The 15,001-nt window shown below is 47.2% G+C and overlaps 1 protein-coding gene across 6 annotated transcripts in view; it reads right to left on the bottom strand.

The window, feature by feature from the left end:
• Positions 1-8,612: 8,612 nt before the first annotated feature.
• The window catches only part of WWC1 (WW and C2 domain containing 1), a 157,641-nt gene continuing 151,252 nt past the window's right edge, over positions 8,613-15,001 (bottom strand). For all 6 annotated transcript variants that reach the window (XM_046666671.1, XM_046666672.1, XM_046666675.1 and 3 more), the window contains 3 exons: positions 12,808-13,041; positions 10,363-10,484; positions 8,613-9,382 (listed from right to left, as the gene is read on the bottom strand). In XM_046666671.1, the coding sequence (XP_046522627.1) occupies positions 9,316-9,382; positions 10,363-10,484; positions 12,808-13,041 (423 nt within the window). In that variant the 3' untranslated portion in view covers positions 8,613-9,315. The remainder of the gene's footprint in view (positions 9,383-10,362; positions 10,485-12,807; positions 13,042-15,001) is intronic.

Consider the following 15,001-nt stretch of genomic DNA (forward strand, 5'->3'; position numbering starts at 1 on the left):
GGAAGTGGAAGCCCTCCCCCGCCCCGCCTTCTTGGGGGTCGACTGAGTGCCACGGCGCTGCTGCCTCCTGGCGGGATCCAGGCGATACTGCAGGGAGAAGCGGCGGGGAAGTCGGCCGGGATGGGGGCTGCAGCCCGTAGATGCGGATGTTGGGGCCAGGGCAGAGAGATTGAAGGGAAATGGAACAGAGCTGCTCTGTGCTCGGACTGACTTGGACAGAGGCACTTACCGAGAGCCTCTGTCTCTCAAGAGCATCAGTTTGCCCCTCTGTGAAATGGGGACACAACTAATAAAATCCATTCATTTATTCAACAAACATTTATTGTGCACATTAATATGCCAGACGCTATTCCAGGCGCTGGAGACACGTCAGACTTGTTTCTAGAGGTTACATTTTAGAGTTGAGATGTATTAAACGAAAAAGTAAATAACAATCTCAGTTTTAATTTCCAGAAAGATGATGTGGTAGAGTCATGGGTCAGGGAGGGGCTCTCTGAGCAAGTGAATTTGAGTTAAACTCTCAAACAGACAACCCAGAATGTTAAGTTCTGAGACGACAGGGACCGCGCCTGTTTTGTTCACTCTTCCCTATAGCCCCAGGACTTAAAGCAGCAGTCTCTAAAAGTTTTTGTTTCTGCGCCCCTGTAAAAGATTTTTTAAATGTGTACTCCAGTATAGATTTTTTATTTAATTAATTTTTTTTTTTTGGTGAGGAAGATTGTCTCTGAGCTGACATCCATTGCCAATTTTCTCTTTTTTTTTGCTTGAGGAAGGTTAGCCCTGAGCTTGTTACTGCCCAAGGAGAGGGTTGTCTGCCCGATGCAAGACATGCCAATAGTCAAGAGACAAGGTGGTAAGAAAGGACTTTTTTTTGATGGCTGACTCATGTCCGAAAGAACCATCTTACAGAAGAAAGACTATAGGCCAGTTATACAGGGGGCTGGTCTTCGAGTTGGGGAGGCATCTGGTCTCTGGGTGGGAGCAGACATGTGGTCTTAGTTCATGATAGTCCTTTGTTTTACTGGATATGCATCAGAGACCGGAGCAAGGCCCTATACCCTGATCTTTCAGTTTCATTGATGGCAATCAGCACAGACTCTCTGCCCAGGGGCCATCACATTCCTAAGGCACTCAAAAGAACAAAGTTATCAACTTATAGCACCTGGGAGGGGCCATAAAATCTACAGAGCATGCCTAGGTTAGTTAATCAGAGGTCATTCAAAGTTACAATATGGTTTCTTTTCTACAATATGGCTTCCCTTATGCCAACCTTGTGTTGAGCTGGTATCAAGCTAACGTCTGTGCCAATCTTCTTCTATTTTGTATATGGGTCACCACCACAGCATGGCTGACAAGTGGTGTAGGTTTGCACCCAGGATCTGGACCTGAGAATTATGGAGCTGCAAATGTAGCTCATCCAATTTATGGCAAATGTCCATCACATTAATTAGTTAATTGGCAAAGCCAGTCTTTGTTAAATCAAATAATCCATATCATATTTACTTAATTTTTTTTTAAGATTTTATTTTTTCCTTTTTCTCCCCAAAGCCCCCCAGTACATAGTTGTATATTCTTCGTTGTGGGTCCTTCTAGTTGTAGCATGTGGGACGCTGCCTCAGCGTGGTTTGATGAGTAGTGCCATGTCCACGCCCAGGATTCGAACCAACAAAACACTGGGCCGCCTGCAGCGGAGCGCACAGACGCAACCACTTGGCCACGGGGCCAGCCCCCATATTTACTTAATTTTTTAAAAAAATTTAAAGTTTGCCTTTGTTCTTATTTTTAAACCAAATGCAAGTGTTACTATGTATCTCTGTGACACTTTCTGATTTCTCAAAGAAAGATGGATGGAGAGAGGGATGGACAAATCAATGGACAGATAGATCTCCACCTTCAAGATAAAGCAGGAGGTAAGGCCATGATTTTACTAAGCTCCCTTTGCTTGGTGCTCGTGGAGCCCCCCTCAGGAGAAATACATTCTTGAAATGTACCTTGTTCAGTTCCTGTTAGTTTATGTCCAGGGCAATGGGAGGGGTGTATATCTTTGCTTGTGGAAGGAGCATGTGAAAAAGAGAATTGGGTAACTGAGTTTGTAGGCAAATCCATGTAGGGAAGAGTATACATAAATTCAAGATCTGGAATGGATTCTCCTAATGTATCCAGGCCCACAGACTCCTTAGAATATCTTCCTACCCCGAGGTATATATAGCCCAGTTTGGAAGACCCTTCACCTAGAGCAGAGCTTCTTACATGCATTGCTCAAAACCTGCTTCTTAATTTAATGAATAGGAGGGTTCTAGGCAGAAAGGATAACAAATGCAAATGGTCCGAGGCAGGAGCTCAGTTTATTTGAAAACAGAAACCAGGTGGATTGGGTGTGAGCTGAGGTGAAGAGATGGGCCGAAGTGAAGTAGATAGGAATTTGTAAATCAAGGAAGGGGTTTTTAATTTTATTCTAAGGAAGATGGGAACCATTAGAGGGTTTCAATGGGATAATGGAGAAGTTTAATTTTTGTTTTTCAAAAGGGAGGTGTTATGGGCTGAATTGTATTCTCCCCAAATTCATATGTCCAAGTTCTAACCCCTAGTACCTCAGAATGCGACTGTATTTGGAGATAGGGTCTTCAAAGAGGTAATTAAGTTAAAATGAGATCATGAGGGTGGGGCCTGACTCAGTATGACAGTCCTTATAGGAAGAGATTAGGACACACACACAGAGGGAAGACCATGTGTAGACACAGGGAGAAGACTGCCATCTACAAGCCAAGGAGAGCGGCTTTAGAAATAACCAACCCCAGGGGCCAGCCCAGTGATGTAGTGGTTAAGTTTGCATACTCTGCTTTGGTAGCCTGGGGATCACAGATTCAGATCCCGGGGGGTGGACCTATGCACTGCTCATTAAGCCATGCTGTGGTGGCATCCCATATATAAAATAGAGGAAAATTAACACAGATGTTAGCTCATGGCCAATCTTCCTCACAAAAAAAATAAAAATAACCAACCTTGTCTGCTGATATTTTGATCTCAGACTTCTAGCCTCCAGGACTGTGAGAAAATAAATATGTTAAGCCCCCCAGTTTGTGGTACTTTGTTATGGCAGCCCTACCAAATGAACACAGGGGGCTTTGGAAGTGAGGGATAATGAACCAAAGTGGTAGCAGGAAAAAAATGGATGGGTTTATGGTATCTTTGGGCAGTAGAACTGACAGGACTTGCTCTTGGACTAAGACTCCAAAAACAAAACATGGGGTATGAGAAACAGTGAGCTAAGTACGACCAGAAAGAAAGGAAGAAGGCTATGCGGAAGGAACAGATTTATTGGATCCTTGAGTCTGCCTTCTGGTAACAAAGTTTTAATGAGCCAGGTCCAATCATACTACTTGTTTCCATAGGGAATAATATTTACTTCACCATCACGTAAATGCTGTTGACTAGTTTTTAATTTTTTGAATCAACTCATAACAGGGGAAGCTCCAAGATTGTTACAGAACTGCATGTAAATGTGATACTGCTATAAACTATATAAAAAATACTAATGTAACTGACAAAAATTAGAAGGTGCTGCTGAAGAGAAAGGGAAAGTATGCGCCACAATTTTCTCATCTTTATGGTAGGGAGTGGAAAGATCTTGCCTGAAGATGATGAATAAAGAATAAAGGTCAGTTATTTAAAGTGGAAACCACCAGATTAACTGTTTTTAATTGGAGATTCCAGAGAGTGGGGGTGGCTTTTGTCTTATGTCCTTCTGTAGCCCTTGAGTTTTTTTTTTTTTTTTACCGTATTAATCACTCACATAATAATTGAAAACAAATTATAAAAAAGAAAAGGGGGGGGCTGGCGCAGTGGTTAGGTGTGCACGTTCTGCTCCCCATCTTCACACTCAGGCAGGAGGAAGCCGAAGAAAATTTGGGAGGCCTGAGAGGATTAAAGAGCAGAGGTGGGCCTAGCTCCGCCCCAGAGCCCCCCCCAACATTGCTTCCTTCTTTCACCCACTTAGTCATTCAACAGTCACCAGATCCCAGGGCTTAGTACTGGGCACGGGGACACAGATGAATTAGACATAGTCCATAGTCCATAGTCCATGCCCACAAGGAGCTGACAACCTAGTCTAGTGGGAGAGAACTCACATTAAAAACTCTTTAAGGAATAGGAAGATGTGTGGGTTTGCAGTGGTGGTTGGTAGTGGGTGTGATGGCCTGGCTGGTGGGTAGCGAGGAGAAAGCGTTTCTAGAAGTGATATTTGGGATGAAATAGGGTGTTCCAGATGGAAAGGAGCATTCCAGGTGGAGAAAGGAAGGCTGCATCCTTGGCCCCAAGGCCAGATTGAAGGATAGGGCTCTAGGGTCAACATTTCCTCTGGCCTTCTGGGTGTGCCCTTGGGAGGAAGGAGAAATGGGTAGTGGGGGATGGTGGGGCAGTGTTACTGTCACCATTTCTGGACGCCTTTGACAGAACCAGAATGCACTGATCTGTCTTGTCTCTCTCCAGTCAGTAATAGGAGATGGCCAAGACTCAGGGGCGGTGCCCATATAGAGAGGTTAGGCCTTGAACTAGGAGGAGGGGACTGCTGCTGCTGCGGCTGCTTTCTGCTGCCTCTTGCATTTTTAACCAGATCAGCAATTCTTAAGAGCATGGATGGAGAAAGGGAGGGGCCTATCAGAATTTCCAGATGAAGGGGATGTGTTCGAAAAAATTATATTCCATATTGTGATTTTATATTGGGGGGATACCATTGTTTTATTAATACAAATTAGAGCAGATATAAGATTTTTAAAATGGGCAGAGGGATTACACTGAAGACACAGTGATAACTAAGGAAGGGCATGCAGATGTAGGAGAACACGTCAGGATGGGACGGCAGTGGAAGGAGTGAGAAATGCTGTCTCAGATACACCAGGTTGACCTCATGTGCCAGCCCATCCAGGCAGCTCTTACTGAGGCCATCAGATGGCAGGAGGGGTAGAGACGATCCCAAACAGTGCCTGAACATTACTGCTCCTTTTCCTTAGCTACCAGGGGCTCACAGTTTACTTCTGGAAAGCCACAGTTCCTGGGCCTGCTTTCTTCATCTGTAAAATGGGAGACTGTGCTAGGCGACCCCTTAGAACCATTCCAGATGATTAACTCAATTTTTCCCAAATGTGTTTCCATCATCACTATTTTTGCCATTCCTTTGTGCCACTATATTAATTACATGATCTTTTTCTTTAAATTGATTCACTTTAACTTACTTATTCTCATCTGTGAATTCGTGAGTTTGATGTGTATGTTAATATATGAATATAATTATAAAAAAATTCACCTAGGTACCACCTAACATCTTCTCCTGTGCCTTACCTTGGGAAACAATACCTCAAGTCAGCGGTTTTCAAGGCAGCCCTTCAAGAGGGTCGAAAACCACTGAAAAGTGTTAGCCCATGTTTGTGTTGCTACTTAGCAGGAACTGAAATTAGAACTTCAGTCCTAGCCTAATTCATTCACTGAACACTGCCTGAGGGTCTGCCATCCGTCGGGGACCCCTCTGACCCTGGGGCTAAGATAGTGAATAACACGTGCATGATGCCTGCCCTGTGTCTCCAACATTCTCATCAACAGACAAATAAAAAAAAAATCAGATACATAAATGCAAGTTGTAAAAAGCACTACAATGCCAAGTGATGTCCTTTAGTTCCTTCTGATTAGCTTCATGTATATTTACAGTTGCTTGTAAACTTACAACTTATGTTCTAAATAAATTCATTCAGTCCCAAGCGCCCTGGGAGAAGCCTTACTAATGGTGTAGGATTGGGGGCTGGCCTGGTGGCGCAGCGGTTAAGTGCGCACGTTCCGCTTTGGCAGCCCAGGGTTCACCAGTTTGGATCCCTGGTGTGGACATGGCACCGCTTGGCATGCCATGCTGTGGCAGGTGTCCCACATATAAAGTAGAGGAAGATGGGCATGGATGTTAGCTCAGGGCCAGGCTTCCTCAGCAAAAAGAGGAGGATTGGCAGCAGATGTTAGCTCAGGGCTAATCTTCCTCAAACAAAACAAAACAAAACAAAACAAAACAAAAACTACTGGTGTAGGATAAGCTTTAGTTTAGTTATTCCCAGAAGCACCTAGAATATAATAACCAAAATATACTCCCTATTAGAATATAACAACTTTCCTATCACTCATTAACAACTTACATCTGTTCAGTACCTAAAGTGGATTATGTCCTTGAATCTTTGCGTCACTAACAGACGACAGAATGTGTGTTGAGAAGAAATATCTGAAAAGCACTTTTACAGTTTTACGTGGAGCTCTGATAGTGCATTTAAAAAACGTAGGCAGTAATTCACCGACAGATACTCTCACGCACGTGAAAGGATGGATGGACAAGGAGAGCAATTAGATGCTGTTTGTAAAAGCAAGAGATTGGCTAAAACATACATGTCGATCAATTAATTTTGGTACATCCATTCAGTGGAATACTACACGGGTGTTAAAAAGAATGAAACAGCTTACAGATATCTTATTGAGAAAAGACAAGGAGCAGAACAGTACCTCTACTATGCACTTTTAGGCCAAAAAATAAGAATACACATATACGACTGTATATGCATTGCCTGTCTCTGGAAGGATTTGTAAAAAACTGTCACTACAGGTTGTCTTTGGGGAGGGAATTAGCGAGTGGGGACAGAAGTATGAGGTCTTTTTTTTTCCTTTTTCTCCCCAAAGCCCCCCGGTAGATAGTTGTGTATTTTCAGTGGTGGGTCCTTCTAGCTGTGGCATGTGGGATGCCGCCTCAGCATGGCTTGATGAGCAGTGTGCCATGTCTGTGCCCAGGATTCAAACCGGCGAAACCCTGGGCCGCTGAAGCGGAGCGTGTGAACTTAACCACTCGGCCATGGCACTGGTCCCAGTGAAGACGACTTTCTTGTCCCTGTGGTGAGGTGTCTTTAGGGCACACACTGAGTTTAATCCTAGTTCTACCACTTACCAGCTGTGTCATGTTGAGCAAGTGACTTAACCTCCCTGGGCCAGTTCCCCCGACTGTAAGACAGGAACGATCATGATAGTGATGAGGATTTTAGGCTGGTTAATTTTAAAACTGCAGGTGAGAAGCAGGCTCCAAGGACTGGAGTTTGCTTGCCCTTTGTTAGGAAACATTTACGTTTGTAAGGGAAACCTCCGTCTGTAAAGATGCCTCCCTCTCTGTGCCAGGAAGAAGGCGGGATGGCCTTATCTCTGGAAACCCTTAATGGGGAAAGCAAGGACTTAAGTTGGTTACTGTCTGGCAATCTCGTGTAACTGACCCCCCCCCCCCCCCCCCCCCCAACATCCTCCTTTGTCTTTAGCTGAAGATAGTATTGAGGGTGGTGACTTCTGGCCTTTACTTAATCCGATTTGATTCTTATCTAAAAGTGGTGGGACCACCCAATAGCCAGACCCCACCTGCACTGATACCATTTTAACTTTTTTTTTTTTAAAGATTGGCACCTGGGCTAACAACTGTTGCCAATCATTTTTTTTTCCTGCTTTATCTCCCCAACTCCCCCCCCCCCCCCCCCGCCCCCGTACATAGTTGTATATCTCAGTTACAGGTCCTTCTAGTTGTGGGATGCCCCCTCAACGTGGCCTGACAAGCGGTGCCATGTCTGCGCCCAGGATCCGGACCCTGTGCCGCCACAGCGGAGCGCATGAACTTAAGCACTCAGCCACGGAGCCGGCCCCACCATTATAACTTTTTTACATATTCTTTCCTTTGTCTTGTAAAGAGATGGCTCACATACCTATGCCTTAAATTTAGCCTTACTCTCCACCCATGGCAGCAGCAGCTCCCCACGCCAGCAGCAGCTCTGACTGCCCATGGGTCCTGTCCCCATGCTATTCCACACTATTCTCTAAATAAAAGAGCACTACTGCCAGATCTTGAGAGTCCAAGAAATCTTTCTTTCGACTCCTCGGCTCACCGACCCCACATCAAGGTGAAACAGCCAGGTAAGGAATGTAGTGGGGAGGTGGGGGCAGAACCTCTGCAGCCAAGTGAAGGGGACTCCACTTCCCCCATTACCCCTCCCTCAATGCTCCTCAGTGGCCTGGGGAGGGCCATGCAGATTAGTGGTCCTGTGTGACTCTCCCATAGGACGTGGGGCCTCACCACTTTGCCTCCGCCTCTGCCTGGGCTTCATGCATGATACTAGTGGGTCCCACAAACTGCTGTGTGCATAAGACTTACAGTGGGGACATGGATAAAAGCAGGTCTCTGGGGCCATCCCAGCTGGAGGAGGGCTGGGTCAGTGGGTCTGGGGAGGGGTCCAGGAGTCCTTTATTTAACAAGCTGCTGCAAATGATTCTGATGTGGTTGGCAGTGCAACATACGCAGAAGAAAGTTACACAGGATGATGTCAGAGAAAGGAAGGAGGAAGAGATTTTACTTATTAAAGGCTGAATTCCCGTTGTCTGCAACAGCCCCAGCTGAGCAGTCATTTTCATCTAATGAGCCGATGAGCGGAGGGGAGGGCGAAGGCAAAAAACGTCACCTGGACTAGGGATGGGTGGGGAGAAAGTGATAGGGAAGGGGAGAATCAAAAACCAGGGGAACACAGATGAAGTGAGGGGTGGAGGAGAAAGAGAGAGAGAGGAAATTTGTTCAGAAAGGCCACTTTATTGATGGAGATAAAACTGAAAGGAGTTTGCCATAGCCCTCCCTCACTCGCTTCAGTGGCTTCACTGGGCATCTGAGACCAGCACGGGCTGGGCTGCTCAGCCAGCTCTGCGCTGCCCGCTCCATGTCAGGCGGCCACATACAACACATCACAGCTCATGAAGATTCACGGAGGCACCTCAGAATCCCCCAAATGGTTCCTGTGCATTTTTTTTTAATATTGTACAAAATATGTTAAGTAGGAAAGGTCAGCTGTGCTGTGACATCTATAGGACGTCCTTTTAGGATTACCGTCCCCAAAACATTACTTCTTATTGCAGTGAAACCTCTAGAAGGTAGAGCTGTACAAAAAAAAAAAAAAAAAAAAATCTAAATTTTAAGAAGAGCAGCAACTTAACACTGCTGTAGTTCATTTAAATTTTCTTTCTCAAAAATACATTCCTAAATATACAAACTATACAATCTTGTCATTTAATGCTGGTTTTTTGTTGTTTTTTGTTGTTTTTTGTTTTTAATAATAATAGAACCCAAACTAAAAAAATCTGTTCGTCTTCAAACCAACGAGCACACTGGAGGACCTGTGTGTGTGCTCAATACCTTCATATAACACCACAGAAATAACTTTAGCCACAGTCTATGTTCACAGCGTGGTCAGTGGAACAAAGGAAATACTTTTCTGGCGATTAGACGTCGTCTGCAGAGAGGGCTGGGACATTCATCCGAGGCCGGGTGAAAAATGCCATCTTCTCCCTATAAAAGAGGCCAGCCCTTTAGAGCAGGGTTTTCTGATCTCACTTTGCGGATGTGATGGGCAGGATCATTCTTTACTGTGGGGCTGTCCTGTGCGCTGTGGGATGTCGCACAGCATCCCTGGCTTCCACCTACCAGATGTCAGTAGCAGTTCCCCCAACCCTCTTTCCAGTTGTGACAGCCAAAAATGTCCCCAGACATTGCCAATGTCCCCGTGGGGCCCGCACCATCCCTGGTGGAGAACCACTGCTTTAGGGGACATCAGCAGGACCAGCCACCTTCATTTCAGATCAAGGGCCTCTCCGAGTTTAAAAGGGCCCTTGGGCTACTTCCAGTGCTTGTTTCAGATTTTCAATTGGTTAAAAATTGAGATGTCCAAACATGGTTATACAAATTACAGTCTATTTTAAATGTTTATATGCCACCAATGTTTCTTAGCACATACACAACCATGAGCACCTTATCAGAGAGGCTATCTCAAGTCTAAAGGCAAGATCCTCTGTGAATGGGAGGCCCAGGCCAAATGGCATTTGGGGCCCTCCTGTGACATGCCTGGGTCCAGCACAACTAGAAAGCGCCTCCCTGGGATCCTGGCAGGCAGCAGGCAGAGCTAGGGAGGCCCGGCGAGAGCATCCATCACCCCCAGGCTTATTTATCATTCAGCCAATCCTCCTCAATTACCGGTGATGGAAACACTAAGAGGAAAGGCCGGAGCAGGTGGCTCATTCATTAAACAAGAGGATCTAACAAATTAGCTCGAGTTGTGTGGGGACTGATAAAGACAGCTGAGGGAAAGCACTGCACACACACCCCGCCAGGGACGGCTTGGCAGAGGATGCACATCTGTTACAGGGAGAGCTGGTGCTCTGCTAGAGAAGGGAGCAGGGGACGGGGAGCAGTAGGACTGAGAAACGACGACTGAGGCTGGGGAGGCTGGGCGTGAAAGGGAAAAGGGGGCTGGCCAGGTGCCCATCACTTACCTGAAAGACTGCACTTCTGGGGGCTCCTTACAGCTCTGGCCTCGAAGCCTGTGCACATCCTTGGCGGCCGCCCTCATCATCTTGTCTGTCTGAAGCTCACCCTTGTGCTCTGCTCGGTCCATCTAGAGGGCAAAGCAAGCAATGCTGTGAGGCTGTGGAGAGTCCTTAGGGCCTCTAGAAATGGGTCAACCAAGGAGAACCTTCTGGCACAACTGAGGAGTCTATTGTAGACCAAAGGTCTGAGGTCACAGAACAGGTACCCTCACTCTTCCTGTTCCACTGAAGGATCGTTTTATTCAGAATGAGGAGGGGAAGTGATCCCCATCCTCTGTCAGAGTGGGCAGGTTTTCGGTGCCAGGGAACCAAACACCCGTGTGGACCTCTAGGAAGTAAGGAGATGAGGGCTGCCTGGAGAAACGTGTGCCACCTCATCTAGTCCTCAGGGCTACCTAGGAAAGTAGGTTTTATAATTACCTCTATTTTACAGATGAGGAAACTGAGGCTCAGGCAAGTTAAGAAATTTCTTCAATGTCAAACAATTAAAAAGTGGTAGAAACACAATGCCAAGTCATGCTCAAGGGCATTAGGTACATTACACCCCTTCCTCCTGATGTAAACCTATCTTTTGAGGAGAAACCACAGAGAGCCCTAAAATATCCATGTACCATAGACTTGAAAACACTGAACTAAGAATTTTGGTCTATGAAGCCATTATTTAAACGGCTATTCGTAGAAGGTCATTATCAGGCAGTTATAGATGTTCTACATTTTTACTATTTGAAAGGTCAGGTTTTCTTAGCTTGTGTTTTCTTAAGGCAGGGCACATATGCACTTGTTTTCTTACCTCTTTTTGCCTTGGCTACCAGGAAGCTCAAAGATAAATGTAAACAGACAACCACAACTAGGTTAGGGATAAATTTATTTCCTTCTTTTCCTTAAAACTTTCTCTAATTTTCTACTTTCCCATAATGCTGTTTATATCCCTGTTATAAGAATCCCTGTTATAAGAATACAGGGTGTAAATAATAAACTAGAAAGGAAGATTTCTGCAATTTTTGAACTGCCAAAGTCAATTTGAAGATCCAACATTCGTCCTGACCTAAGCACCATTTGCCCGCCCTAAGGCATCACCACCTGCACTGAGAACTGGGGCTCCAGCTGATGGCCCTCCCAACACTCCAGGCTGGCACCCTCTGTATGGTGCTGGCTGCACTGTCTGGCCGTGTGCAGACAGAACCGGCAAAGGTCTGTCATTACTGCCATGTGTGGCAATCTGCGAGGGACAGGTATTATAGAAAGGAGTCAAAGATGGCGTCTGTCTATCAGCCCTGTGCTATTTACTTCTTCATGGCAGTCTGGGACCTGTCAGCTAACAGCCCACTGGGGCCAAGGTCAAATTTTTACTCATCCAGTTGTTTTAAAAATTTTATTTTTTTCTCCCAAAGCCCCCCGGTACATAGTTGTGTATTTTTAGTTGTGGGTCCTTCCAGTTGTGGCATGTGGGATGCCGCCCCAACATGGCCTAATGAGCAGTGCCATGTCTGCACCCAGGATTCGAACCAGTGAAACCCTGGGCTGCCGAAGCACAGTGCGCAAACTCAACCACTCAGACACTGGCCGGCCCCAAGCTGTTCTAAATATAGCTCAAATGAGCATATTTCTAGCCATATAGAACCTGCCTGCTCTGCACACTCCGTGAAGCTGCACCCAATATCCACCAGCTGTAGAGACGACGAACCCCTGGCAATAAAAGACCCCAAGCTGCTGCTGCTCTGGAGCTCTCTGACCCAAACCCCTCATGGTGCTGAGTGACCTCATGTAGATGCATAGCCCCCCCACCCCCAACTCCCTCTCCCCTGGGACTTCCCTTGCCCTCCTTCCCTCTAGGTAGTGGCTTTTGGGAGGCCTCATGCTATGAGAGACTTCCTGGGCATGTAACTTGTGAAAACAGCACCACCCAAACACTGCCATTTTGTGGTCACACCTTTTTTCTTGAGTAACCCTGAAATCCGTCAGATTCACTATCCTAGGGCAGAGACGGGAGCAGGCGTGTACTCCAGGTGTCTTGGTCAGTACAGAGCCCTGCCATGGTCAGCTCCTCTCCCCTGGGAGATGCCTACTCTGTGGGACCCCCGGGGCAGGCACTGGGGCAGCTCGGTGTTCTCCATTTCCTTTGTGTGTGCCGCAGCACAGATCAGGTACCCAACATGTTTGCTGAACGACTGCACGGATGAATAAACGTGTAATGATAACGGCTTTCACACATCAAAACAGAAATGCAACAAAGGGGCCTGGTGGCCAGGTCACGGATTAAAGTTTACTGGGCAAGGGGATTTCTGGGAACAGGACTGGAGGACCCAGTTAAACAGGCGCCCACCTCTCTCCCTCCCCTGCCCACTCCAAAGGCTGAGCCGGCCCCCTCAGAGCCTTTCACGCCTCACTCACCCGCTTCTCCAGCATCCTCAGCAGCAGGCGGAAGCGCTCGTCCTCGCGCAACCACTGCGGCAGCTCCTTCTCCCCGTGGCTCTTGGCTTGTTCGAGCTGCTCCTTGAACTCCTTCAGCACTGAGATCTCCTGAGTCAGCTGACTGTGCCAGGTCCTGGTCGCCTGCAGATCTAACTCGAGGTCCAGCGAGGTGCGCATCAGGCGCTCGGCGCGCACGGATTTGACGGACGAAGGCTGCAGAGGTGAGGATGGTGTTGACCCGTTATTACAGCCGCCTCCAGGGAGCCCACACGACCCCCTCCCTCTGAACCTCAAACATCCTCCTTTGCTCATTCGCTTCCACGCCTTCGAAAATGGGGCTCGCCTTCCCCGCAGAGCCTGTCTTGATTCCTCCCACGTCTACAGCTTGTGTTATTGCGCATTTTTACGTCCCAGGCACGGTGCTGAGCGCGCTCCTTCCACTACCTCAGTTCATTTTCACAACCTTATGAGGCCCCAACTGTTCTCATTTGCACAGATGAGGTTCCCCGAGGTTAAGTCACGCTGATTGTAAGTGTAAAGCCGAGATTCCACCCAGGCAGTTGGGTCCAGACCCCACCCACTCACTCCCTACACTGTCGGCACTCCTGATTCCCAGTGCCCTCAACTCTTGGTTAATGGATCCTTGTCTCTATCCTGCTCTGAAGTTACTTCCTCACTGCAAGTCTGTTCCCTCTGAGAGCAGAAGCCATGTCTTCTTGACTTTGTGTTCCCGTAATGGACAGCTATTTTTCTGCTTGTCCAGCATCCAGTTCCCTAGTCTTATAGTAACAGCGCCCTCAGCTTCCCTTCAGGATCCTCTCCTCCTGCAGGCTCAAGCCCTGTGGTTCGTGTGGGGCTTCAGAGATAGGAATGTGACCTGAACCTGGCCAATCAGAATCTCAGTGATTGCTTCAGGGGTAAGTTATCTAAGGCCTGCCAATAATACTCAGTTCTGGTACTCTGGCTGAGCTACTTGGAAAAAAGGCAATGTCTTTACACAGAGGTTGTTAAGCCAGCAAGATATAAACCTAGGGAGATTATCCTGGGTGAGCCTGACCTAATCAGGTGAGCCCTTAAAGATGAAGTGGGCCCATCCTGGAGAGAGATCTCATGCTGGCCTTGAAGAAGCAATGCATGTTGTGGAGAGGGCCACATGGCAAGGACCTGAGAATGACCTCCAGGAGCTGTGAATAGCCTCTGGCCTGCAGCTAGCAAGAAAATGCAAGAAAATGAATTCTGCCAATGACCTGAGGGAAACTGGAAGCAATCTTTCTCTCCTCAAACCTCAAGAAGAAGATGTAGTCAGTCAACACCTAGCCTTCAGCCGAGTGAGACCTTGAGCAGAGGATCCAGCTAACTTGTGCTTGAACTTCAGACTCGTGGAAACTCTGAGAGAATGAATTTGTATTGTTTTAAGCTGCTCAGTTTCTGGAACTTTGTTATGTAGCCACAGAAAACACACACAATGACCAGCAAAGGGATTTGTGAATGGTATGTAAAACATTGCTGTGAGATCTATCCTCACTCAAGGCTGGCAAAGCATACTTTTAGGAATTGAAACAGCTCAGCGAGGAAGTTCTATAACACTCCTCTAGGGCGACCACTGTCTACTCTGTGCTTATAAATGAGCAGGGGCAGGAAATCCAGCTGGGTCATCCATGTGGCTCAAGTTCTCAGAGCAACGGTGAAGATTCTTTTACTTTGCTCTCACCAATGTCCAATCTGAGAAACTCGCCTGGATGGGCTGAAGCAGAGAAAGGCAGAGCTCAGACCGAGACTACAAGAGGACTGCAGAGCCCAAGGGCCCTGGCCCAGCCTCTGGACTCTCCTGTGCCTCAGGACATAGTTAGGACCCGAGGGAAACACGAGCTCAGTGCCACCATCAATGGCCCCCTCAGTAAGGCATCCACCTGACTAAGGGGAGGAGGAGGTGAAGACAGGGAAGCTTCTGCGGGGCTTGCCTTGGCAGGAAGTTGTAGGACATGCAGGGGGACCAAGGAGGAGCTTCCACAGTGGCATTCTCCAGGAGTGGACCACGGAACACTTGCTCCAGAATCTTCTGAGGAGCTTGTTAAAATCCAGTTTCCAGGGCCCTACCCCAGCTGCCTGCATTAGACTGTCTGGGAGTATGGCCTGGGAATCTGCATCCTTGACAAGCTGCCCAGGAGACTCT

This window comes from Equus quagga, chromosome 7, assembly GCF_021613505.1.
Source record: "Equus quagga isolate Etosha38 chromosome 7, UCLA_HA_Equagga_1.0, whole genome shotgun sequence".
NCBI classification, from domain to species: domain Eukaryota; kingdom Metazoa; phylum Chordata; class Mammalia; order Perissodactyla; family Equidae; genus Equus; species Equus quagga.